Source organism: Athene cunicularia, assembly GCF_003259725.1.
Source record: "Athene cunicularia isolate RWA chromosome 6 unlocalized genomic scaffold, athCun1 chr6_part1, whole genome shotgun sequence".
In the NCBI taxonomy this organism is placed as follows: domain Eukaryota; kingdom Metazoa; phylum Chordata; class Aves; order Strigiformes; family Strigidae; genus Athene; species Athene cunicularia.
In genome coordinates, this window is record NW_020799105.1 from 6,499,105 (window position 1) to 6,525,322 (window position 26,218).

The 26,218-nt window shown below is 40.5% G+C and overlaps 1 protein-coding gene across 1 annotated transcript in view; it reads left to right on the forward strand.

Annotated features, from left to right (window-relative positions):
* The window catches only part of WDFY4 (WDFY family member 4), a 147,571-nt gene that overhangs the window by 3,021 nt on the left and 118,332 nt on the right, over positions 1-26,218 (forward strand). Inside the window, exons 2-13 of the mRNA XM_026851430.1 lie at positions 1,040-1,313; positions 7,605-7,719; positions 8,301-8,404; positions 9,778-9,918; positions 10,302-10,496; positions 11,175-11,179; positions 11,651-11,830; positions 13,940-14,100; positions 14,455-14,907; positions 16,492-16,596; positions 18,488-18,678; positions 22,252-22,862. Of these exons, the coding sequence (XP_026707231.1) occupies positions 1,053-1,313; positions 7,605-7,719; positions 8,301-8,404; positions 9,778-9,918; positions 10,302-10,496; positions 11,175-11,179; positions 11,651-11,830; positions 13,940-14,100; positions 14,455-14,907; positions 16,492-16,596; positions 18,488-18,678; positions 22,252-22,862 (2,522 nt within the window). The 5' untranslated portion in view covers positions 1,040-1,052. The remainder of the gene's footprint in view (positions 1-1,039; positions 1,314-7,604; positions 7,720-8,300; positions 8,405-9,777; positions 9,919-10,301; positions 10,497-11,174; positions 11,180-11,650; positions 11,831-13,939; positions 14,101-14,454; positions 14,908-16,491; positions 16,597-18,487; positions 18,679-22,251; positions 22,863-26,218) is intronic.

The window sequence follows — 26,218 nt, forward strand, 5'->3', positions numbered from 1 at the left end:
ATAATTTGTGTGTCATATTTTAAGTAATCAGATGATGCCCTAGACACCAATAAGCATATGGCTGATTTTGACGGAAACTGGAGAAGGCTGATTTCCATTGGTGTAAGTGTTGTCATTATGTAGATTCTGGGTAGCAGGGTGAGCTCACAGGCGGCTATGGCAAAGGAGTAGGATTGCTACAGATTCAAGGCTGTGTCAGTGACCTCCCAGAAGACTATGCATGAAAACAGGGTTGTAAAGTAGATTAGAAGACTTGGGGTTGAGATGAGGGTACCAGAAGAGTTCCTATACCTGTAGTGCAAGATGGACCCTTGTAAGTTCAACTTGATGGAAATGGGCCTCCTAGAAGCACCTTGCTTCTTCATTGAAGCATATCTATTTCAGTTTACAGGATCAGCAAAACAAGTAATGCTGTAGTGAAAATACATCTTGTACAGAGCTGTACATCTGCAGTATAGAAGAGCTGAATGTTGATGCCATTTTGGTCCAGGACACCCATTTGGGGAATCCATGTCTTTTCTACACAGCTCCTATTCCTGACAGTGCTTCAACTCTGCTCTAGGTGGGGAATGCATCGGAGATGTGCAGCTTAGTTTAGCATCCAAACTCAATGAAATGTGTAACCTGGCTCTTGGGTAGTTCTCTTCTGTTGCAGATTTGATGATAGTTATAGTTATAACTTGTTTTACAATTGGGGTGACTGAAGTATAGGGAGATGATCTGGCCCAGTGGGAAAGGTGGGGCTGGAATCCAGTTTTCCTGCATGGTTTACCAGTTTATCCTGCCAAAGCCCAGATGAGTTGTGTAGCACATGCACATGGGTCTCATGGGAGAGAGCTTGTTCATGTGATTGCAAGGTAGTAATGCTCTTGTCCAGGAGGAGGGTGCTTTGCCATTTTTGTAAAAGTGGCTGTCAGCATTTGCATACTTCTAAACTCTCCAACTCCACTAGTTAAAAGTGTCAGTGTACAGTTTCATGGGACACTTGACTGGTAAGAGATGATGCTAATTGTAAATAACACAGTATCTTTAACTTCAGGTCTCATTTCAGCATGGACAAAGCAGCTGAACTCATGTGGGAGCTGGAGGATTCACCTGGCAAAGCAGGACAGCAAGAGCAAAGCCCTGCTGATGTTGACAAAGCAGAAGTGCCGGGACAGCCTGCACACAGCAAGGACAAGCCACCCCAGAGCAATACGCTCCAGTGGGAGACTCTAGGCAGACAGTTTGTAGAGTATGAGCAGGTCGCTCCATATCTCATCTCAGAGGAGCAACAGAGAAGGCTGCTGGACTTTCTTCCCCTCTTCTTAAAGGTTAGTTCTTGTTTTCTTTGGTGCAGATGCAAAGAATGTAAATTTGAGTTTCTGTTCCTCTTATCCATTCCGTGGTCACCCTAACTGCCAACAGAGTTAATTGGAGCATGATCCCTTTGTCTAGGTGATAATTACTTTAATTCCATTGGCAGCCTGGGGAAACAAGTTTCTTGTCCTTTCATCTAACTACCCTGCTATGTTAGCATGAGAAAAGTATATGGGTGAGCACTGCTTTACTTTCATGAATGGCTAATTTCTATTCTTGAAGTCAAGGGATATGTTGATGAGCCAGGCATGTTTCAGAGTGCCCTGTGAAGAGAGTCACTTCATGTCTGCCTCATCTATTTTATTATTTAGTTGGGGGCTGAGCACAGTTTCAGCCTGGGAAAATGTTGTTGTGGCATGCAGCCAGCTAGAGGAAATGCAGGGATACAGTAATGGAATTTTTGGGTCAGTGACAGTGCTGATATCTAATTTTAGTGCTTGAGAGAAGAGCTGTGTTACAGATAGGGAAACTGTGGCATGAGGAGAGGAAGGTCGTACTGTGGGTGAGGGACACAGCTGAGAACTAGAACATTGTAGTTAGCAGACTGCCCTACCCCATGCCCTCGAGCTTCCATCAGCCAACAGTTTCTGACATGGCCATACTGAAAGGTGAAACTGGAAGAGCTCTGGAATAAATGGGAATCTTACGGGTTGCTTTAGTTTGCTAGTCTGTGAAATGTACAGGGAACCGTTTGAGTGAACCATACAGCAACAGAATGGCAGAGCTTATAATGACAGGAGCAGAAAAACTGGCCTATCTTTAAATGTACTCTGGCTATGTTGTAGTACAGAAGAGTTGTTTTTCTCTTGAATTACCTTGGGTATTTGTGGGTATTGAATCTGTGTTTTTACACTCACTATGTAAGTATTTCAGAAAGAAAATAAAAGCTTTTTGCTGAAACTGTATTTTAATGGTGGCATTTTTCAGACATTTGTACTTGTGAATTTTCAGTGTTCTTGACTGACCACACTCAGATCCATCTGTTCCCTGCCTGGCTGAGTTGTTTTTTCTAAAAAGAATTCAGTGGGTAGGTGAGAGGAAAAAAAAAATGTTAATGACATGGTGACTCTGTTTATATGGAAGCATTGTGGGACATCAAAAGTAATAGTCTGTAGTAAGAGGGACATTTTGAATTGTGTGTGCAGGGAAATCACTATGCTTGGGGCTATGAAGTCTTTGGTGTCCGTGCCAGTAAAGCAGGAATAGTTCCAGATAGTCATAAACATTTCACTTAGCTGGATGGAGCATGAACCTGTGAAGCTTATAAATATTGGTGCAGAGCAGGACTTTGAAATCGCTGTAGATGCTGGTGTCAGTTAACAGCATTGAAACAGGCATTGTCCGTGTAGTGCAACAACTGAGTTGTGGGCAGGATCTGGTGATGCCTGTGGTGAAGAGTTTGCTGTGTTTGAGAACAAGCTTGCCCTGGTCCAAGGCAGTGCAGACAAAATGAATGGAAGGGTCTGAAAATGCAGTGAGTGTAATAGCCTGGAGTCTCAGAAGTAGCCTCCTCATTTAATCTAAATGGCCCTACAGATATTTTATAATTACTGAACAAAGCTTTCACTTTTCACCACTGCGTCTCAACTTCTGTATTTGTTTGCCTAAAAGAGTGTTCCTGCTGAACCAAAGGCTGTATTTGAGCAGAAGAGCATTTGCTCCATGTATGTGCCTGTCACTGGAAATGAATCTCTCTCTGCACATGGCACTACTTGTGCTGCGGCAGACTTGGCTCTCTTGGGAGCTCACCACCACTTTATCAGGTCACAAAAATTCTGGCTTTGCAAAGGAGCAGCATTCCTTCCTCAGCCTTCAAAGAATGCTCTTCAAAGTCAGATCAGGACTGATTATTTCACAGTTTTCTGTAAAGGAGCACCTTATTCCATAGATCTGCTTTTTAAATGGCATGCTGAAATTGCACTGTTCTTTTTCTGAGACAGCACAGTAACAAGATACAACCTTTTTGCTTGAAGCAAGAGACATCTATTCTACTTTTCCTAGAGCTGTTTTCAGACCACCTATCTTCCTTCCTCTTGAAGCTCCATTGAAAACATACATCCTTAATGCTTTGAGGGTATGAATTCATTCCAACAAAGACAGGCTTTTCTGTGGAAGACAGTTTCTCCAAACTGCTACCTTCCCCTTTTTTAAGAAATGTATTGTAGGCTTTTTGTGAAATTCTTCTGCTGAGGTTTTCCTGCCTCAAATTTAAAATGAAATTGAAATTCCCAGATCTCAAGCTTTCTGAGTTCTGTTGCAGCTTTAGTTTTTGAATACCATCTAGTAAACAGAAAGTAAGCAAGTCTTGGTGAGATGAGATTATGTAGAAAAACTTCAGATTTGCTGATCATCAACTAAGTATGAATAGCAAGAATGCCTTCCATGCGAAGGTAATTTTTCTGGAGTGAAAGTTTCAAAGGACTGAGGAAGTTATTACTGAACAAAGGTGATGAAAACTATAAAATCTAGAAGTCTTGTGAATTAAAAATTGGACAACAAAGTGGGAAATTGCTTATTTATCACAACACAAGAGAAATAAACTTAAGCACTAGAGGGTCAAAGGAAAGCTGTTAACCAGGAGGCAAGCTGAGTATTGCTAAGGGACTGGCATACGCATACACATCATGTGTTTCCCTTCTGTAGGGCTGAACTTCACACGCTTTAGAATTGTGGAAGGTGATTTACCAAATTGCAGTAATACTTGCAAAGAGAGGATTTTACAAAGGGGATATTTTGGTTACAGCATATGTTCAAAATGGAGATGTGAACTTCTCATTAGCTTAACACTTGATTTTGTGCCCTAAGAGAGAGAGTCTTACCCTTCATCTTTCTTAGATGTATCAGTGGAGTTTTGCAGTGCTTTGTAGGCATTTAGGTTCAGATGTGTGGCTAAAGCATGTTGGCCTTGCATCAGTCATTTAGGAGTGCACTGTGGAGGATCTGGTCCTTTAGCTTTGAGTCATCACATCCTTCTCCTTATGACTTTTACTCCCCTCATGTACCAGCCTTCTGCTTTGTGCTAAGGCCCTGGGCTGGCTTGGGGAAACACATCTCGGTTTGAGTTGGGCATTTATGAAGTTCTTACAGAAACCACCTCACTTCCTCCTGTTTAACAGGAGACTGCGTAAGTCCTTTCCCTCCTTGGAGGATTTTTCATCACTTACTTTTCCTTTCCTTGTTTGATCATGCAGATGCCAGTACATCTCTGTCTTTTTGTCTTGGAGTGCTTTAGCTCTTACTCAGCTGGAGAGAAAGGGCACTAACCAGGAGCCACCTGGGGCATGGGGGCACATTACTCACTGTTTCACCTTGATGTAGAAGGAAATGGTGTAGGAGGAAAATGTTAGCCATCTGCTTGTGATTCAGGCCTAAGCTGGGAGTAATTTTAATGTGCCCTCTGTATCTTCCCTCCTGGTGCCTCAGAAAGTATCAGAATGTTCTATTACATGGCTGGCTTTTGAGCTAGCATCTCTCCATGAAGCATGGAACAGGAAGGACAGATGGCAACAGCAGACATGGGGAACTTGTGGCAGAATCTTACACGTATAGAAACAGGCATAAGAGGAAGAAATAAAATCATATTACATTGATACCTTGTTATTTGAGTTTCCCTTGAAGGCAAACATCCTAAAATGGAGTCAGGTTGATATTCTTCCAGATAGAGATCTTTTATAGCTCAAAGATGAGTATGGAACTGATTAGGTCTGTTCTTAGAGCGTGTTCTAGAGGTTTGTGTCTGACCCACAGGAAAATCACCTTTAAAATCAAATCAGAACATTAGTGGCCTCATCTGTAGTGAGATGGACTAACTAAATATTTGCAGAATGGTAGCAATGCTATAAACCTTTGATTACTGCTCTCTGCTGCATATGGTCTGAACTAAAATTTATCCTGTTAGCAAAAGCGTGAGTATAACAAGCCCTTTCTGAAGTGTTGGAGGGTGTTCCTCTTTGAGGGGCAGCAATCTATCACTGCTTTCTTCTGAGAAGGAGTACATCTTAATGACAAACATTGTATATTCTTAAGTGGCTGTGGGTTTCTTGTCATTGTATAGGCCCAGCTTGGTTCTGCTCTTTACAGATCTTCCCCTCACTTCTGCATCAGAAGTGGAGGAACTGGTTAATCTTGCTCCTGCAACTGAGGGTCTCTGAAAATCATTTATGGTCAAAATCCAAAAAAATTAGATTGCTTTTTTTAATATCATTGATTGATTGAAAATTAATTGATAGGCGCACTGTGCAACTGCATTTCACTATTTTGTAGCCCAGAAAAATGAGTTGAGTGCAGTACCAGAGGTCAATAAGTAAAATGAAGTAAAAAGTAGGTGCTTGCCTAGACAGACAACTGGCACTTTGTGGGGAAAGAAACAGCTTGTCCACAAGCTGCCATCAGCAAAGAAAAAACAAATAATTGAAAGCAGTGGCAGGGAATGAAATAATGTTTGTAGAGGAACTTCATTCACAAAGAGCTGCACTGATTTCTTGGCAGACAGTATTATGGCATGTCTGCTCCAAATTATTTTAGGAGAACAGATGTCTTAGTATTTTTGTTACCTTCCTTTCATCAACTGGCCTTACAGATTGATTTTTCTCAGCTTTTAGAAGGAGGTCACTTTTGTAAAGGAAATTTTCAAGGTTTCTGGGGTGTCTCAGTCTAGTATTTATAGGTGAATGCTACACTGTTGCTAATACATTGATCTTTGTATCATTAGATGCTCTGTATAAAAGTAATGCTACCTGATTCTTGGAGGCCAGTGGGTGTGCTAGTATTAGTCTACTGTAATATTATTTATTGCTTTTGAATTATTTTTTTTTCCTAAAGTCAAGGCTAAGAAACATGTGAGATTGGATCTGTTTGTCAGACTCACAAAAGGGAACCATCAAATCTTGCTGTTGTTATTCCTGTCAGTTTTGCATTGAATTGCTTGTCCATTCTTGAACAAGTAATTTATAAACTTATTTGTAAATTGTCTATAAATTTGTCTATACATGTCTTTTCCTTGTCTAGCTATGCATTTAGGACTATAGCTTCCTATCCAGGGGTGCTTATTATAGCATAGGAAATGTTTAGAAATCCTGATCTGGTAAACCTTTACTGTCATCATCTCAGCATTTTAGAAGTGCATCTTTTCCTGTATTATCATCAATCTGTACTCATGATGTAAGCTGTCTTGTAACGTTGCAAATTTCTAGCCAGGCAGAGTTGTCACTCCAGGCCTGGCAGCCTACAACTTAACCCCATAGGCAGATGGGTTAGGCAACTCATATTGCTGCAAAATCATATCCACTGCCTTTTGGGCTAGAATAGTGCTGGTTTTTCAGCTTCTTTCCCCGTGTTTTCTTTTATTTTCTTAGTTTGCAACAAAGATTATTTCTGTCCAGCAAGAAGTGCTGATTTTATAACCCTCACTTTCCTCCCAAAATAGAGACAGGCAGAAACTTTATGAATGTATTAAAACAAAAAATACCCCCCCACAACCCTATACCAAAAGAATTCCCAAACCCAAAGGATTTTGCTTGTTTGTTCATTTTGTGATTTTTATAAATTTATTGACTTGAAAGAAATAGTTCAGTTTTAGGTGAATGTTGGCCAGTATACTGCTACCTGGGAGCAGTCGTACTGTATTACCATGGTTTATTTTTGACACATGTGTTGCAAATGCTCCATGAGAGCAGCAGTTCCAATTCCATTTCAGTCTCAGTAGCTGCTTCAGTAGCTAAGACTTTTCAGTGACTTGCTAAACAGAGAAAATACAATTTTATTTTTAATTGTAATTCAGTTGAAAACTATGACCAACTTTACTTATGGGGAAAACAGTTTTTGGAGGATATACTTTTACTCAAAAAATTCTTGGATAACTGTAGCTGTAACCTCTTCAGGGTACAGGGTATTTATGTTGTATTTTGAAAGGGAATAGCATGCTTTTTGATACAAACAATTAGTGACACAGGGGCCATGAAAAACATTTATATTATTTTGATTTTATTAAATGTAGAGAATAAAGTAAATGCTCGCTAGTAGGTTCATTATGTGATTCAAAAGGTCATTCCAGCTTGGCTTCTGTATCTGTAGTGTCAGGCTCCTGCCTGTCTGGCAAATACTGCTTAATGGACTACACTGTCTGGGGAGAGAATTTTGCAGGGTAATGTTAGCTTTATGTTTGTTTATTTATATTTATTAGTACTTCTCAATCTACCAAAGACATGCTGTATCAGAAAGACTTAACAGTTACACTTGAATTTCAGGCCTGGGAACAGTCTGCTGGAATAATCGTATTCCCCAACATTCAGCTGTTAGCCAGTGAGGTTTCCAAGCTTCTGACAAAAGAAATTAAGAGGAAGATCAATGGCAAACCTGCAGGTAATGACCCCATACCATATCCACTGGATCCACTTATTCTGGGAGTGTGCTTTTGTTCAGCTGTTCTCTGTGCTTACCATGAAGGAAAGGGGAAACAGGAAAATGCCATCTGTATGTAACAAGCCAGATCTTCTACTAGGTGTGAGGTAGCACCAGTTTTGGATGACTACACTGAAGATCTGGCTTTGCATGCTGTGCTGGCCTTGGTTTTGGAACTTTTGAAGCTGGAAATGTATAATACAGCAGCTGTGCAGTAAAAGAGTAAGCTACACACTATTGAGGAGCTTTGTTTAATGAGAAAATTACTGCTGGCCACACATGGCTTTCCTGGTGGCTGTTCAGGTCAGCTGGCAGACTTCATGCACTGAGTTGGTATTCCTCATGAAGCTTATCAGTCTGAAACATGTAGTTTATATGAACTGACCTGAGTCTGATGCTGGATCAATAATCCTTTTTTTTGTCCTTCTGTGGACTCCTGCGACTGTAATTTTGTTAAATTTGTCAGATTTGTTAAGAAAGAATGAATGCAGCATTTTCATCTTTCATTAAGGAATTTAAGTTTCATGTTTTTGTGGTAACAGAGGAAGCTCGTCTGGCTTTGGACCAGTTGCTACAACAGAAAGGGGAAGCAGAAGATGGCCGTTTGCTCCTGAAATCAGTGTATCTGCTCTCACAGACTGACTCAGTAAGAGAAATGACAACAAAGGATTTTTTGGTTTGTTTTGTCTTGTTGGGTTTTTTTCCTTTTTGTTTCGGAGAAGCTGTGTAGCCACCCCAACAGTGGAACACCTAAGTCTCATCATGTTTGTGTTACACCCAATGCTTTGTGTTTCTGCATGCCCAGGCTATACAGTCAGATAGAGGACACATCAGCAGATTTATAGGTTTATAGTCCAGGTTTTTCTAAAAGAGGGAAGTAAGTGCTCTGTGCTTTCAGATACCCTTTTTGTTTTGATCATTAGATGGCTTTTTTTTGCTGGTGTTTCTCTGATTTATCTTTCTTTTTTTTTTTTTTCTTTTTCATTGTGTATCACTGCTCTTCAACCTTTCTTTGTCACTCCAGCTTACATATCAAAAAGATGACCAGTAGGATCTCTCTGTCTGGTAATGCAGTGAGTGGTTGGATCTTCTATCCTGATAGTCTCTCACTTTGAAGCATTTCAAAGCATTTCACAAGCTCTACTGTACAGCCATCCTGAATGCAGATTGGCATCAGCAGTACAGCCTGCTAATGGGGATCAGGGCTGTGTTTATCTCCGACATTGAGCTAGACAATTTGTCTCATTTTATTCAGACACATGAAAATAAAATCTTACTATCAGCTTCTAGTGGACATGTTTCATGTCATAAGGATCTCTATAAAATCATATATAGTCAGTCACAGCATTAAGCTCCTAATAAGGTTTGTGTTTGTCACAAATTTAAGACATTACTATTTTTTGTGGCATACACACAAAATTTACAGTTGTACACAGATGTAGCAAAGATGGGAAGAAACTAAGTGTTGAGAAACATTGTGGAAAAAGCATCTCTTGCATTTATAAAAGCTATAATTAGAAGTGTGTGTGCAGTTATTCAATATGTTACAAAATCAAAGGTGTTATAGCTAAATTGCTGCTATGCTGTGTCAAGGAGAGAATAGAGAATTCGTGCTTTTAACATACACCTCTGCAGCTGCAGGGTGTCCTGTGAACTAATGATAAAGGAGGCACTGTCTGCCCCTGGACTTACTGCTGTTTTAGCTGTTAGTTTGCAGGTTGTGTGCTTTATTGACTGTAGGTCTTCTGCAGGACACAGTATCTCTGTCAAAGCTGTAGTACAGCTGGAGTGGGAAGTCCCAGATACTGCAATGGCAACACACGGTCAGCGTGTTTACTTCTGCCAAGTGGATTTGTACAGCCATGCTATGGGATTGCCACGCTTGTGTGCCCTAGAGCACTTGTAAGGATAAAATGCTCAAGTAGTTCTTTCATCTATCATGACTACATTCAGTGTGTGGAAACACAAGGAAACTGTGGTCAGCTTCTGGAGGGGCTGATTTTTATTTTCCTTATTTAGAGAACTGTGTGGAACATCATTGGATCTGGCCTTCCAGCTGCTCTGATGCAGTGCCTGTACCTTTTCTTTACTTCTCCTCTGACTGGTGATGATGGAGAGACAAATGAGGATGACACCCAAACTCAGGAAATGCTTGTTAAGGTGAGATATGCCTCTGTGAGTTAATTTGTTCCAAGTACTCACATATGTTCACTTAAGCTTTTAACTGGTGATTGATTCAAACTGCCAAAAAAAGGGGTAAATTTGGACTGAAAACCATTGAACAAGCATCAGGAGTAGTATAAACCAATCTGAGAAGATGTCACTTTATCTCTTATTTTTTTGTAAAACAAACCAGCATGTCTTTATGTGGGAAAAAAATCCATTGAGAATATACTAGTGGTAGTTTTATTTGTTCATTTCACCACATCCTTTCTCCTGGTATTAGTATCGAACTGTAATTCCCCCCATGCCCATGAATTTTTCTTCATCTCCCAGATATTTGTAGAGGTGTTTATTGTAGCTGATATTTGTTTGCTTTTCAGATAATGCTTAACATGTACAGAGAGGAACAAGGTGTAGAGGAACTTCTGGCAGCTGATAAACTTCAGTCATTAATTATAGCAACTGCTTCCCTGTGGGACCAGTGTAGCCACTCATGGAAAGTACCTACAGGCCGTGTGCTGAGAACAATTTCAAAGGCTCAGACCAAAACCAGCATTGTGTACCTACAAGGTTTGGTTTAGTAATTTGGTTTCTCCTTTCCTCATAGTTCCACTGAGAATGAATTCTCAGGAAGAGTCTACCTGGGACAGATTTTTATCTCTGTGTCATCTGGTAGTCAGGTAACTGCAAAGCATGGGTTCTTGGCTTTCTAGACAGGAGCTTTATCAAGTACTGATAGCCATCTGGAAACTGAAGTTTTTTCTACACAAAAAAATAAAATTACAGGCAAGAACCAGTCCCACCTGATCACACTATTGTAAGCAAGGACAAGATGTATTATATTTTTTTGAGTTTGTGTGATTCAATGTGTGAGCCTAAGGCTCATGCACAGTCTGAATATACAGTTGAGGGCACTGCCAGAGGGACAGTATCTTTTGGGACAAATCATGATTGAATGAGTTATATCTTCATTTCTTCCTTGGCTTTGTCAGAGTAGATTTTTGTTTGGTTTGTTTTTGTTTTTGTTTTTATTTAATTAAGAAGTGCAAAGGCCATGGGTCTGAATTTCTTAGAAGAAAAAAAGTTTTATAATCCAAACTTTACTGTCAGTGTTCCTTGTCATGGAGCAACTGCATATAGGTATTTTTATTTTTTAAAATAAAAATTTGGCTTCCTGGGTGAGATTGAAAGGCTGAGGAATAGTAGTTCTAATAGTATGGGATGGTTTAGATATTTTGAAGCTGTCCTGGAAGGACTGGCCATCAGATTAGACAGGAAAACTAGGCTTCACTGCTCAGAACAGGATGTGTCCCATTACAAAGCAAAGAATTCATCTGTGAACTCTGCACAGAATTGGTGATTGACTTAGTACAAGGCAACTAAAAAAGGTCAGCCTCCACTTACCTTGTACTCAAACAGCTGGATTCACTGTATATTCATTTTGGTGAGTGGGTGGGCTGGAAATTTATGCTCCTGAGACTGAATCAACTTCTAGGAGTTAAGCAAAGAAATGCATGTACAGTTTAGAACCAGAAATGTTCTTCATACAGCCTCTGAAGTGAATGTAGTGTTCATATATCCTCTTGTCTTTTCTTTCTAGAAAAAGAGTTATCTGACTCCTATTTTACTGGGAAATAATTTTTCAAACGTGTTCTGGTTTTGTTAGTAACTTTGAACTTGTTTGACTGTCAGTTCTTAAATACCTGCTTTTTTTTTTTTTTTTTTTTTTCATTAAAATAGCTATTCAGAATCTCTTTAAACTGTCTGATACCCTACCTGCTTGTGATGTGTGTGAAGCTGCTAGTATTGTCTTGTGCTTTGTGAAAGATTCCTATCCCATATCATCAGCTTTATTAACAGAGTTTGAAAATAATGATGGCTACCAACTCCTGCTAAAAATTTTACTCAGGTAAGTAGGGAGGTTTTTAGTGGGCTTGTAGAGGATGGTAAAACTTCATTTTCAGAATGTGTGGTGGTCTGTTTTAAAATATGAATCATGTAGGTAATCCTGTGTGAATGCAAAGGTAGTAACAAAGACCCTGATACTGGGTCTTTCATTCCTATTTTAGGAACAGAAGCAGTACATAACTTCTTCTACTGAAACCATAAGGGAAATTAATCGTAGAAGTTAGTCTAGAGGTGAGATAGGAACTTCCTGAACACAAGACAAAAGGTTCTTCATCAATCAGTATTAGAGGGGATGTAGGTCAGAGACATTTGTCTCTGTTAAGGTGAACTCTTGATCCAGGAATGCAGTCAGCTAGGGAGGGAAACCTGATCTCCTTGCTGTGCAGAAAACAAACAAACAAACCCATCCAAACTTATAGCTGAAATGTTTACGTTCTTCAGAACTGAGGTGAATATGAGCATGTCAGAACAAATCCCCACTAGTTATTCTAAGCAAAAGTACAAAGTGGAATCTTTCACTCTCCTTCTCTCCTTGCGTTGTCTAACCAGGCTCTGAGTTTGCTATGTCAAAACAGTACATTATATCACTCCCCCAGAAGCATTTAAGAACCTTGTTCTGGTTTCCTTTAATACTGTATGAAGAGAGCATTTCCAGGTCTTCTCAATGTGTTGTTGTTTCCATTCTGGCTTTGCCTTTTCTTCTCCAACACGTGCAAGAATTTTGGTCCCTGAACAGTATGTTAGACTGAAAGGGAGGTGGGGTGTATTTAGTAGTTTGGATCTAGAGGATTGTAATATGAATCATGAATCCAAATATATCCATAGGTGAGGATGATTTCTGGTGATTTTTGGAAGGCCCAAAATTATTAACTTAAAGAGGGAAAAAGTTTTGTCTTTTTCTGGTAGTGTTTTCTTTGGTTACCATAGATTGTTTAGCTTTCCCCAATAAGCTGTGCTGAGATATATAGTTCTGATGAGATTCTACCCATGTAAGGGCAGAAACACCTGATGTTTATCAGTAAGGGCTGTGACTGCCCCCATCCATTTTTAACTGGTGTAACTAGTCTGGAGAGACAGAAATAACATACAGGTGCTCAGGACTTTGTATTAGTCTCCCTTCCCAGTATATACTTGCAGAAAGGGATAGACAAGATAGACACAGAGCTTCTTTCCTGAACATTTTGTGTGACCAGGTTTCTCCTCTGATGTTTGGAATTTCTTTTTCACGTAAAAAGATTTTTACTGATTGCATTCTTTCTCACCAAAACAGATACTAGCATTTACCCTGGCCTTTTTTATTATTATTGTTTAGATTAAAACAGAACATATTTGTTTTGTTTTCTCCTGAGATTCTTTCTAAGTTCCAGTATGAGTCTATTGCTCTGCTCCTAACCCATGCCCAGATGTTGCAGTTTTCCTTAAGAACTGACCCCTCTAAGCAGTACAGAATAGGACAATGTGATAAGCAGCTCTGTGCCGTTTGACACTCTTACTTCAGTCTAAACTTTGACAAATCTGGGGTTACAGTTCAAATTACTTCCTTACATAGGAGAGACATACCATCTTCATGTCTGATTCACAAAGCTCAGGCAATATAATATTTTCCTCTTCTTAAGGGCTGAGATTTTTCTGTTATTTACCTCAGTCAGCAAGTCCCTTACCTTGCCAACCATATGCTTACTTTTTAATGTAAAGTTTCTGTTTTAATTTTTTTGATATCTCACAGAATTTAAATTTTTACTCCCCAAAGCAGGCATTCTTTCGGAGAGAATTACTTTTTTTTTTTTTTTTAAAATTAAAAAAAAGTACACATAACTGGACTAAATTCCAATATTTCTCTTCCGCTTCTTCAGAAGACTCTTACAGTGTCACTCCAATCTTTTTCTTCAGATTGTAAGCTTTGTTCTGATTCAGAATGTGCCACCATGGTGTGAAGTTACTGTTTGTAAGATGGTTAAACAAGTCACAGAAATAAGACAAAAAGACAGTAAAACAGACTGGGGAGGAGTGCTGAGTGAAATGCTCTTGTGTACTCAGTACCTGGTGATATATCCAAAATGTTTGTATTACTAAGGCATGAACATGTGACCATCCTAAGTTTTGTTCCTAGATGTGAGGGGTTGCAGCAAAATGAAGGAAACCCTTATCTGGATGAGATCTTGGACATGCTGACGTGCCTTACAATCTGTGGAAAAACTGAACTGAAAGTTTCTGGCAATATTGTACACCCTCAATTGCCTCACTTTGATTTTGAACGGACACGGTCTTCTGGTACAGTATATATATATATATATATATATGTGTGTGTGTGTGGCTATGTAGGTGGATCATAGACAAATTAAGGTCTATTCATTATGTGTCTTCAGATAGAGGAAGGAGTATGAGATGTCATCTTCTAATCTATGTGCTTAACACTGCAGGAGCCTGAATGCTACCTACATCAAACTGAACTGACTGTGTCAGCTGTAGGGTCTGATTCAAGGTTGAGAACATGTCCCCCAGTTACACCACTTGTGTCTGTGACTCTATTTCCACTCTCAGACATGATTTAACGTTATAGTTATGGTGCTTGCAGTCTTAAATAGTACTGATGTAAAAATAATCTCATCTGGCTTTATCCCACAGGAATGACAGTGAAGAACCTTCAGGCTTTTCAGGTGTTGCAGTCCATTTTCCAGAAAAGTAATGATCAGTACCTGTGCGGAAGAATCTTGGCAGCAATTGGTACCATATGGGCCTGGGACACGGTGAACTTCTTTCTTCTGGAATGGACACTACAACCTATCAACCAGTTTACTGATATAATCCATTTCAAACCTCACCCAATCCAAGTCCAGTTCTTCAGACTGGTGGAGTCCATAGTGCTAGACCTGTCCTATGTCCCCCATGAAATTTTGAAGAAGGTTCAGTATTTGATAAAGGAAAACATAGTGCCATTCTGCACCTTAACAGCTCTCCGGTGCCTCCTCAGCATGACCAGGAAGGACCTGTTATTCAGTGACATATTTCGTGACTCTGGGCTCTTAGGTCTACTGCTGGCACTTTTGAGGAAGCAAGCCAAGATCCTGAGGAAGTCAGGTACAACTTAATGTCATTCACAATGACTGTTGAAGAAGACAGATCAATGAATGAAGAAATTAATTAATCACTTCCTACAGTCTGTACATTTTATGTACTGAGTAGCTATACTTTGTCCGCAAGACAACTGGCCTAATTTTGATATAGTAAGCTGGGTCCTGTCTGAAATCTTAGCTGTTCATCATTCTATTCACTACCTTAAACAATTCCGGGCTATACTTCACCAGTATATGATGAAATATTCTGGAAGGTACCATTCAGCCCACATTTGGAAACCAGTCTCAATTTGGGATTCTCTAGCATACCAGCTTGAAAGTAGAGGAAGAAAGTGTTTTCCTCTGAAAAAAACACTTAATCCTGAGGATTGATGATAGAAAGCAGTTTCTTGAATTTTGGCCATATATTACTCACAGTTACCATGCATTGTCATCTAATATAATTATCTCCTATTATGAAAACAGGAAGGTAATATTCCTGGTGTGGTAGTTGTGGGGTACAGCTGACTTGGGGACAGACTTGCATATTTAAAAATTTATAACTGCTATTTTAAAGAAAGAACAATGCATGATAACGTTTTCAGTATTGTATAAATTGGGAAATGTCTTTAAATTTCAGTTCAGTAGTTGTTTAGTAAAGGGGGAGGGACCCAAAGTACTAGGTATAACTTCTGGTGCAGTAAGCACAATTGAATTATTTATACATATTTATTCCAAGCAGCAGAAGTTCCGGAATGCAGACATCCATTACCTGAAAGGACACTTAGATTTGCATTCTTGATTATCAGAGAACTAGTTTTGTACAAGAGTATTTAGATAAGGATTGTCAAGATAAATACTGAGGTTCTTGAAAACTTACCTTCTGGTTATGGCCTGGTGCATAGGGGCTTTCTTCTGTCTTTGCATTAATTTCACTGCTTTAGATCACTTGGTGATCTAAATTTTATAGATTAAGTGGTTGAACAGCTATGTAATTTGTAAATTCAGACAGACAGACGAAGAGGGACAGGTGGGAAGACACTGTGTGAAGTGATCACTCCTTCCCTCTTTTAGTTTCCAGAAATTTAGCCTGCAAACTTCAAGACATTTAGATCTAAAAATAACCTACCTTACACTGTCTGGTCCCAGAAATATTTGCCTTTGAACATCCAGGGAATTTCTGCTTTTCACTTCTATTTTAGGTGTTTAAGTATTCCCTGTTGCTATAATACCACTTCACTGCTCATAATCTGTAATGTTCTTTTATTTCTGTGTGTTCCTACAAGGTATCACTAAACAAGTAACTCTACATTAGTTGGGAAGTGGAAACACCACTATTACCAGTATTGCCTATAGTTATGCAGGAGAGCTGGGCTGCAGAGCATAGAATTAGACCTGTGTTTCTGAATCCCAGACTAGACCCTGATGACTAGACAATGCCCTGTCTGTATTTTGTTGCTCATTTTAGGGTTTGAGTAGCCTGTAAGTAATATTTAAGAGAAAAATAGAATTTGCTGGAGAATTGGTTTTCCTTTTTGGTTTAATATATTTTTGCTACAGTTAAACATGTCCTGTATAAATTGTATTACAACTTTTAATATACTGACAGCTGGAACCCATCTGGTTGGTCTTGAAGGAAGCACAGAGAAGGAATTAAATACTGTGATGCTGAAGATGGTGGCTGCCCTTACAGTGAGGTCTGTGAGGAACACTGGTAAGAAATGACATATGACTGCATTACCTTTGTGATATTTAGTAGGAAGTGGCCACAATGCTTCTTAAGGAGCACCAACAGATTTTATGATTCTTGTTTCAGTGAGAAGTGGAGAACAAAATCTAGAAGTGTAGAGATAATAGTCTAACCCACGAAGAAACATGGCAGATTGCTATGGCTTGAGCTCAGAGGGCTGAGTACCAGGCAGCTGCTCACTCCCCGCTTCCTCCTCAGGACTGGGATGAAAAAAATAAAACAAAAGGCTTGGAAATCGAGATAAGAACAGGGAGAGATGACTTATGCATTATGATCACAGGCAAAAGACACACTTCTTAGGGGAAGAAAAAGAACATACATTTAATTCAGACACTAAAACCAACAACACCATTTAACAGACAGAGTAGGACAGTGAGACGCATTACCACATCTTAAAAATGCCTTTCCTCCACCCCTCCCTTCTTCCTGGGCTCAGCTTTACTCCTGATTTCTCTATCTCCTTCCCCCCAGCAGCACATGTGGACAGGGAATGGGGGTGGGTGGGTGGTGGTGCAGCCAGTCCCACTGCTTCTTCCTCCTCAGTGTGTGTGTGGGGGGGACTTACTGCATTCTTCTTCTGCTCCAGCGTGATTCCCCTCACAGGAGACAGTCCTCCATGAACTTTGACATTAATCCTTCCCATGAGCCACAGCTGTGGTGTGGTCCCCCTGGAGTGTAGCAATCCTCCCAGTGCCTACCTATAACAGTGGGGGCTTCTTGCCACAGAGTACCAGCCTTCTTTAGTTGCAGTCACCTGCTCTGATGTGGGGTCCTCCACAGGCTGCAGGTGGGTCTCTGTTTCACCATAGCCCTCCATGGGTGGCAGGGAGGTGGCCCTGCCATCTCACCTTGGGCTCCAGGGAAGCTCTGTACCTGCACACCTCTCCCAGTTCTGCTCCTTTCTTCCACTACCTCAGTGTTTGCACAGATATCCTCCTTGCAACTCCTCCACACAACTCTTAATTCCTCTTCCCAGGTTCCCCTTCCTAAACACATTATTGCCAGGCACAGCCACTGTTGCTAACTGGCTCGGCCCTGGTGCAGGGGTGGGTCTGACTTGGAGCCAGGGGAGCTTTGAGAAGCTTCTCACAGGGGGCCACCACTGTAGCCCTCCCCTCCTACCAACCCCCACCCCCCCGCCAAATCCAGCACACAGATATTCTCATCCTGCATAATGAGCCTTATCCATCCCAGTAGTCACCCTGCTTCCCTCATCCATGTGGATACTCCTGAAGTGTTTACATGGAAAACACAGAACCACCTTGTAGAAAACAAAGCTGTGTGTGAGAGTTCTGTGTATTGTTTGTTCATCCAGTTTTCTTCCATGGTATCTGTTATTTGAAATCTTGATGGTATCAGACACATGCTGAGAAACACTCATACATTTAGCACTGGCATACTTAAGAGCTGTATGTGTGGGGATTCTTGTGGAACATAGTAATATAGAAGTGAACTCTTCTGAATACTGGAATCACTTAATTCACTCTTGAATCCTAGAATCATCATGACTGCAGCATCTTACACAGTTCAAATATATCACAAACTAACAAACAGTCCTCTTCATAAACGAGAGAGAAGTTTAAGTTATAAACTAATAAGGCATCTTTTCCTTTGCATTCATTATTTTACTGGGAGGCTGTCATCTCTGATGATTAGAAACCATGGTCATCCAGTCATTTTATGCCTAGTTGTAGTTGTGCCATTCAGTTTACATTATCTTTAGCATAATCAGCTCTTCTTGCCTCTTCTGCTGTATTTGTAGAAATATGGTACTTCACACCAACACTGGAAATCTGTCTGTGAAAACTACAAGTAAAGGATAGTAACTAACAAATGTTACTGTGTTTGTCCCCAGTTGTTCTGAAGGACTATGGAATGGTGCCGTATATTAAGATATTTTTGGATGATGAGTGCTACAGGAGTGCTACTCTCAGCATCTTGGAGCAGCTATCAGTCATCAACTATGAAGAATATATGAGCATTATTATTGGGGCCCTCTGTTCTTCTACTCAAGGGGAACTGCAGCTGAAACTAGATCTGCTGAAGGTAATTATTGTGGCTTTCCACTTGGGTATTTTTTTTAATGAAAACTGCTTGGCTTGTGGCAAATTGCTCTTAATCTCATGCCTAGCACTGTTTTTTCCAGAAAGATAAGTACAAAAGAAAAAAGAGCCATGGGCCAGTTTTTGATTCTGGTAAATTGCATGCTTTTATTTTTAGTGGCATGTGTGTGGTCAACACCTTCATTAAGTATCAGATTGTGAAGTATTTTGGGGACTTGAATAGTAATGCAGGACGGGGAAATGGAAATGGCAAAGGGCACAGTTGTATGAACAGTTCTATGTAACTTGACAGAGAAAGGAGGAAAAAATGTAAATGCAAGTGGAGACTGATGTGGAGGGAGGATGTGAGAAGAGCCAAACAAGTGAGATTGGAAGGAGCAGGGTAGGCACGAGATGATCAACTTGATCTGATAAACTTCCAGGGTTGAAACTTTACTGTCCATAATTTTGTCATCTCTTGCATAGGCCAGTGTCATGGAAAAAGAGATGTGAGATGATGGAAAGGAGGAGTCTTATGAATGTTTGGAGGGAGGAATCAGAACTATTCATATCCTCTGTTGTGTTTATAGAGGGTCTGATCCATAAACAATGAAGCAGGAGAAAGAATGAGTGTGCTTTACTTTGGTTTAGATCACAGGCATCAAATGGAAAAGCAGCTGTGTTCTAAGCACTAATTTAAAATTTCATTCTACCTTCTTTACCAAGTGTGAACTGAGTTCACCTTTCAGCACAATACAGCAGCATATTCTGTAATAAAAGAACCATGTTACTTTAAAAAAAAAAACCCCAAATATGACAAAGTTTAGTGTTTCAAATCAAAGATATAAACTTTAACAATATTTGTGGAAAAGTTGAGTACAGTGTCCAAACTAATATGAAAATGAATGCAGTTTCAGTGTCTAATTTTGACAAATGATAACTGTATTAAAGCATAATGTAAGCAAATGAATTTATTATCTACAACCATTGGGACTGTGATTGTGTTACACACAAATTCAGATTGATTTGCTAATATATATTTAGCTGTTAAAGCCTGAGCCCAAATGCAATTAGCACTGCTGTATTCCAGCATAGCACGTGGACAATTATGAGGAATAACAAATAATGGAATGTGAAATAAATTCTGTTAAGGTTAACTGAGTTAGGGGGTTTCCAGCAGACATCAGTTTCATAGATTCAAGACAGAGGAATACTAACTCATAGGCAATTACATTCTAACTGAGTTAGAGCTGAAGGAAATGTGGTTACTGTTGACCTTCTCTGAAATGTGTTAAAGCCATCCTGATAACTTCAACTCTTGAGTTATTAAATTTACTCTCTGTTCTGAAGTCTCTGCCTGGTTTGATACATTATCATGCAAAATTGAATGACTAATAGAGTTCTCCCTCCCCCTCCAGTTCTGCTAACTCTTTCTGTACAGTCCTAGATCCTGTTACAGGGAGATATATTTATGTTGGAAACTGTTCCTCTTCAGCAGGTTGTGAAGTGAAGCTCTTTCACTGGATATCTGTTGGGAAACTTTAAAATTAGCCTTTTCCAATGTGAAAAGATACAGCCTCAAATCTGAAAGGTCCCCCCATCATATTTTCAAAATGAATTGTGCAACATCCCCAAAATATGGGATGGGTTATACAGTAGACTGTTTCCTTGCAAACTCTTTTTCTCAGTAATTTTACTTCTACCACTATAACTCATAATAACTTTTCTTACATTTGTTTTAAAATGGCAAGCCTATAGCATTCTGAATTTGCAGGTAGTGTAGGTTGGTTTTTATGCATGTGTAATATACACTTACAACCTGCTTTAAGCCCACTGAAGTTAGAGAAAATCTAATGACTTCATTATCTTGAGATCTGACTCTTCATGGCTTTTTTCCTCCAAAGTGTTGTGCAAACTTCAAAAATACCTCTGCTGAGAAAGTGAATTATTATTGCCTTTCTTAATGAGGAGAGCCTGCTGCGGGCAGTATTCTTTGGGCCATCATTTGTCACTGCTTTTTTGGAAGGGGTCTGCGCAGTTATGTGAGCAAAAGTCTCATGTGGCTCCTCATGTGTATTCAGGGCTGTAGGAGGACTTGCCTATAGAGAGCTGCGACTTCTTCTTCTCAGTTTCTGTATGAAGTTATTTATACTTTAATCTCTGCTTTCATTTATTTAAGGCAAAGGCAGATTTCTTGAGAGAGTCTGAGAAGACTGATGAAAGAATAGCCTAAGATCTGAAACTACTTCTGGCCAAACTAACTAGGATATGTAATGCAGTCAGTGGAGTTAAATCCATCTGGCAGCCAGTCACAAGTGGTGTTCCTCAGGGCTCGGTGTTGGGACCATTTCTGTTCAACATCCTTATTGATGATCCTGATAAGGACATAGAGTGTCTCATCAGTACGTCCGCAGATGACACCAAGTTAAGTGGGAGTGTTGATGTGCATGAGAATAGTGAGGTTCTACAGAGAGACTTGGATAGATTGGATCGGTGGCCAACATTAACAGGATGAACTTCAACAAGGCCAAGTGCCAGGTTCTGCACTTGGGCTCCAACAACCCCATGCATTCCTACAGGCTTGGGGAGATGTGGCTGGAGCTGTCTGGAAGAGAAGGATCTGGAGGTTCTAATTGACAGGCAGCTGAACATGAGCCAGCAGTGTGCCCAGGTGGCCAAGAAAGCCAACAGCATCCTGGCTTGTATTAAAAATAGTGTGACCAGCAGAAGTAGGGAGGTGATAGTCCCCCTGTACTCTGCACTGGTGAGGCCACACCTGAGTATTGTGTCCAGTTTGGGGCACCTCAATACGAGAGAGATATCGAGGTGCTGGAACAAGTGCAGAGGAGGGCAGTGAAGCTGGTGAAGGGCCTGGAGAACAAATCCAATGAGGAGCGATTGAAGGAGATGGAACTGTTTAGTTAGAGGAGAAGGCTGAGGGGAGACCTCATGACTCTGTACAACTACCTGAAAGGACATTGTAGAGAGGTTGGTGCTGGTCTCTTCTCACAGGTAATTGGTGATACAACAAGAGGGAATGGCTTTAAACTGCAACAGGGGAGGTTCAGACTGGACATAGGAAAAAATTTTTCATGGAAAGAGTGGTCAGTGGAATAGGCTGCCCAGGGACGTGGTGGAGTCACCATCCCTGGATGTGTTTAAGGGTTGTTTGGATGAGATGTTGGGGGATATAGTGTAGGGGAGAGCTTTGTAGAGTAGGGCTGATGGTTGGACTCGATGATCCCAAGGGTCTTTTCCATCCTGAATGATTCTGTGAAATTTGATTTCTTTGCTTATTCCTGTGAGCACTATTCCCTGCCTGTCAGGCTGACTCCATGGGTTGCTCCTGGGGGTGCATTCAAATCTTGGTTGTTTGACTCATTGGGTACATGGGGGAAGAGAGGAGGAGAAAAGTTGTGCAGCAGTGACCTTTACTTTGACCATTTTTTTTTTCTTCAAAGAGTGAAATTTCGGTGAAATAATTTTGGTACAAACTTGGAATTTTAAAATATTCTAAAGCTTCTTTATCCCTTGGCTTAAGTGCTTCTTTTGCCTCCTTTCTTCCCAATGTTTGTAGTCACTCCTGAGAGTACTGGAGAGTCCCAAGAGCCATTCAGCTTTCAGAACCTGCAGTGGATTCAATGGACTCCTGTCACTTCTCTCAGACATGGAAGGTGCACTGCAAGACCCTCCATCTGGGCTGTGGACAGTAGTTGGACAGAATTGCATATTGGAGCTTGTTTTCTACACGCTCCAGGGGATAACAGCAGCTCTACACCTGGACCCTGTCAACAGCAACTTCTTCCAGAGAAATGGTCTCTTTGAAAAGATGTCAGAAGATCTCGGGTCACTTGGATGCTTCTGGGCACAAGGGGAATGGCAAATCGGTCCAAGTCTTGAGAAGACAAGGACATTTGCAGAATTCTTGGATGCAGCTTTTTGCTCTTCAGAACCTTTCCCAATGTGGCTAAAGAACTGCATATGGATTCTGCATTTTCTTGACCACATGGTCAAAGGAACCATTCATGTGGAGAGCTACTTCAAGGAGAGAAAGCCAGAGATGGGAGAGGCATCAAGGGATGACCAGGAGGGATCCCAAGCTCAAGAAGAGCATCCCGTTGCTTTCAAAAGACCAGGCAACAAATCACCCGGCTCTGCCTATAGGCTATGGCAAAACACTGAAGAGAAGTAAGTCTTTATTTACTGCAGGAGATACAATAGTAAGACTTATATCTGTGTTTTGTATGATAGTAAACTGAGGTAATCTGTGACATAACCTGCCTAGAACAAGCAAATCAGTGCCACAGTCCCAAATACCAGGCCTCCAGACAGCAGAAATCACCTCTCTTTGAAAGGTAAATGATGGTTAATATTGGGGCATGGGTGCTCAGTGGAGCAGTGGGACACACAACCCTGACAGTTGCAGAGTTTGTGCTGAAGGTTCTGACACATGCAGTGTGGGAGCAGGAATGGCCTCTAAGGAAAGGGTTGCTGGGACTTGAAGCTTTAGTCTCTGCTTGAATCTGCCCTGATCAATTTTGACTTTTTCAATTATATGGAAAGCTGTTTCCAGCTACCTGATACATTAAAAATAAAAACTATTTTAAGTTATTTTAAATGCTCCCACATGCATGTGTGTCCAGGCATGCACACTCTCACTTATTTACTCATCCAGCTGAAACAGAAAATTGGAAAATAATAGTAATGCTGCCTTCCTCATATAATGAAGATTTATATCAAAACATATATCCTTTGCAAGAAGGAAAGGCTGTGCCAGAAGTCAACATAGCTGTCAGCTATGAATCAATTCTGAATAACTTGCATTTCATAACTAGTGAGATCTTCTGCCCGTTCATGTGTCTGTAGCTTTATCTTGGATCTCTCAGTCCTTTTCTCGAAAATGTTTCTGGTTGGAGTTATGCTTAAAAAGGCTAAGTTTATAACTGAGATTCTTTCAGCCCTTATTGTAGGTTATTCCACAGTCATCTTCCAGGTTTAAAGACTAAGTCATTAAGTCTGCCACTTGTAGCTACCAGTCACTGAAGTTGGCAGAACTTTTGTTCCCTGAGTACTGAGGCAGATAGTATTTCTGGTCATAGTTGTACCTGTTTGAAGCAACTAGAAGAACCTGCAGTAGATTTATTTGTTCCTTGTGCAAATGATTTTAAAATAGTTGTGGAGATGTTTGCTCCCTGTCACCACTTTTGAAATTACACTGGAAGCTTCTGGTTAGATACTCAGTGCTGGGGAGAGGATTTGGTGGCTCAGGAGGAATGAATACTCTTTTCAAAGTAGATCTTCCTAGCCCCATTTGGGAGAACATGGGTCAATGTTCAAAGGATGTATGGATGGATGGTGGTTGTGAGAAGTTTTAGATTGTGTGTGTATAAGAGAGGCTCAGGGAAGATAAGGGAGCAAGAGTAGGTCAGTGCTCAGAAGGGTGTGTCTCTGTCTTCTGCTTTCTCAAGATACTAGATCTGAAACATAAAGCAAGTCTTCCTAGGTGCTTGTGTTGTTTTGCCTGCTGTGCTGCGAGGCTGTGCAGTAACTGAATGAATAATGCTTGTGGAGAAATTAATCATGTAGTTTGGGATCCATTTAGTTCACAGTGTCTGGTTTGGGATAGTTTACTTTGGTTCTGGGATTTGAAGGCATAAAAGGAAGCCAGATTAGCTAGAGATGGCTGGAGAGTGTCCAGAAGTCTATGCAAACACAGCAGGGGAACATGTACCAGCAAGCTGTCAATCTTTAGGTCCCACAGCCTGTATCTTTTTCCAGAAGTAAATTTTCTGAAAATAAAAATAAGAAATCATGTTCCCAGAGTTTCTGCAAGCCTGTGGTTCCCCTGATGCAGCTTCCTCTTAGCTGTACTCCATGCTCACATTTCCTCCTGAAGAAGGCTTCAGCTTGAAATAGGAACTTGAGAGCAGTCAGTGTAGGTGGCCTGTGATGCCCCATCCTGCAACATGTATTTTACATCCTCAAAGAGAGGGAAAGGAAATGATCTCACGAGAGCCTATGACTAAGACACAGGAAAATCAGCATTTTAACTGGACAATATTCTAGCCCCTTACACTGTCCTGTGGTCAATCATGCTGTAAGCTGCTGAGCCACAGGGGAATCGACCCTTTCATTCCCAATGAAAAACAGCCCTCTGTGTTCCTGCTCCTGCATTAACGTTTGAAATACTTTCTGTGACAGGTGGGGTCTCTATTTTTCCTTTTGCTCCTGGTGATTAGAGATACCTTGCTGCAAGCTATGTTGACTGAGGCTGATATCTCTTTGGGAAAGAAGCCCCTCTTCATGCCCACCCTAGCAGAATGGCTGCTGCAGCTGCTGTTACCACAGACTCACTGCACTAATGGCTCTTCAGGTTCTTTGCAACATCTCATTTTGTCCCTCTTATTTGTCTTATTTTTAAGTAGTAAAAACCCAGTGCAAAATGGGTTTGGGATTCACACCATGATATTGGTGGGGTAGATGGAGTGGAATCATGGGGCTGGCTGGATAGGTTTGAGGCAGAAGTGGGAGAGATGGGATATTTGCAAGATTGGGGAGTTGGTACATGAAGACAGCTTTTGTACAAAGATAAGCCAGAAAATGAGGGCCTCTTGGAAAACCACAGAGAAGACTGGAGATAAGGATTATATAATATTCTTAGAGGGGAGCAAGTGTGCAGTGCTGGCGAGGAAGCTGAGGTATAGTTCAGTACCTCTGGATTTTCCTTCTTTGTTCTTCCTTCTTAACAGCCCTGGAGAATGCTAAACCTGCCAGGCAGTGCTCAGAAATAAGAAAACATCTAATTTTAGAAATGGCAATGTCTTAACCATTTTGTGATTTTATTTATTTTTACAAGATCACTTCCTATTACTGTCTTCTGATACTCACATTTTGTTAGCTTACATTTTACCTTTACTACACATTATATTTCTCTGTATGAAGGAAGATTTTGAGGTTCGGAAAAAACCGTATTTCTTCAGTGCCCAGGTCTTCTGGAAGACTGCTGTGTCCTAGGAGAACTGGACACACTGCCTGGCAATGTATTTTTACAGTGCTAGAGATGGAAGTTTGATTTAAATCAAAAGTTTGGGAAGTCCTTGAATACATCAGCTTAGGCTAAAAATGAACTTGCTCTAGGGAGCACAGCTGCAGCAGAAAACAGACTGAAATTTCGATTCTATTGATTCTGTTGGGTCTGGATTTTTCTCTTTAAAGGTGGGGGAGATGGGAGGAGAGCGTATTTTCAGCATGTACTTTTTTCTTGTTTGACATTTAAAAACTCACCCACATTCACGTCAAGTACAGGTCTATGTGTCCACACTGGAGCCACTGCAGTAAGTATTTATACCAGATATGATTTTGATTCATTCCACAGAAAATACTGCAGATGAACAATTTCTGTGAAAGTATTTCTTGAGGGTGCAGTAAGAATTATTTGTCACTGTGTGGCAGTATGCTACACATTACTTGCTGCCCTGATATATTACATGAGCCTTTTTTGGAAATGGCTAACATGTTAATTACAACCTCTTTACCCTCCTTTA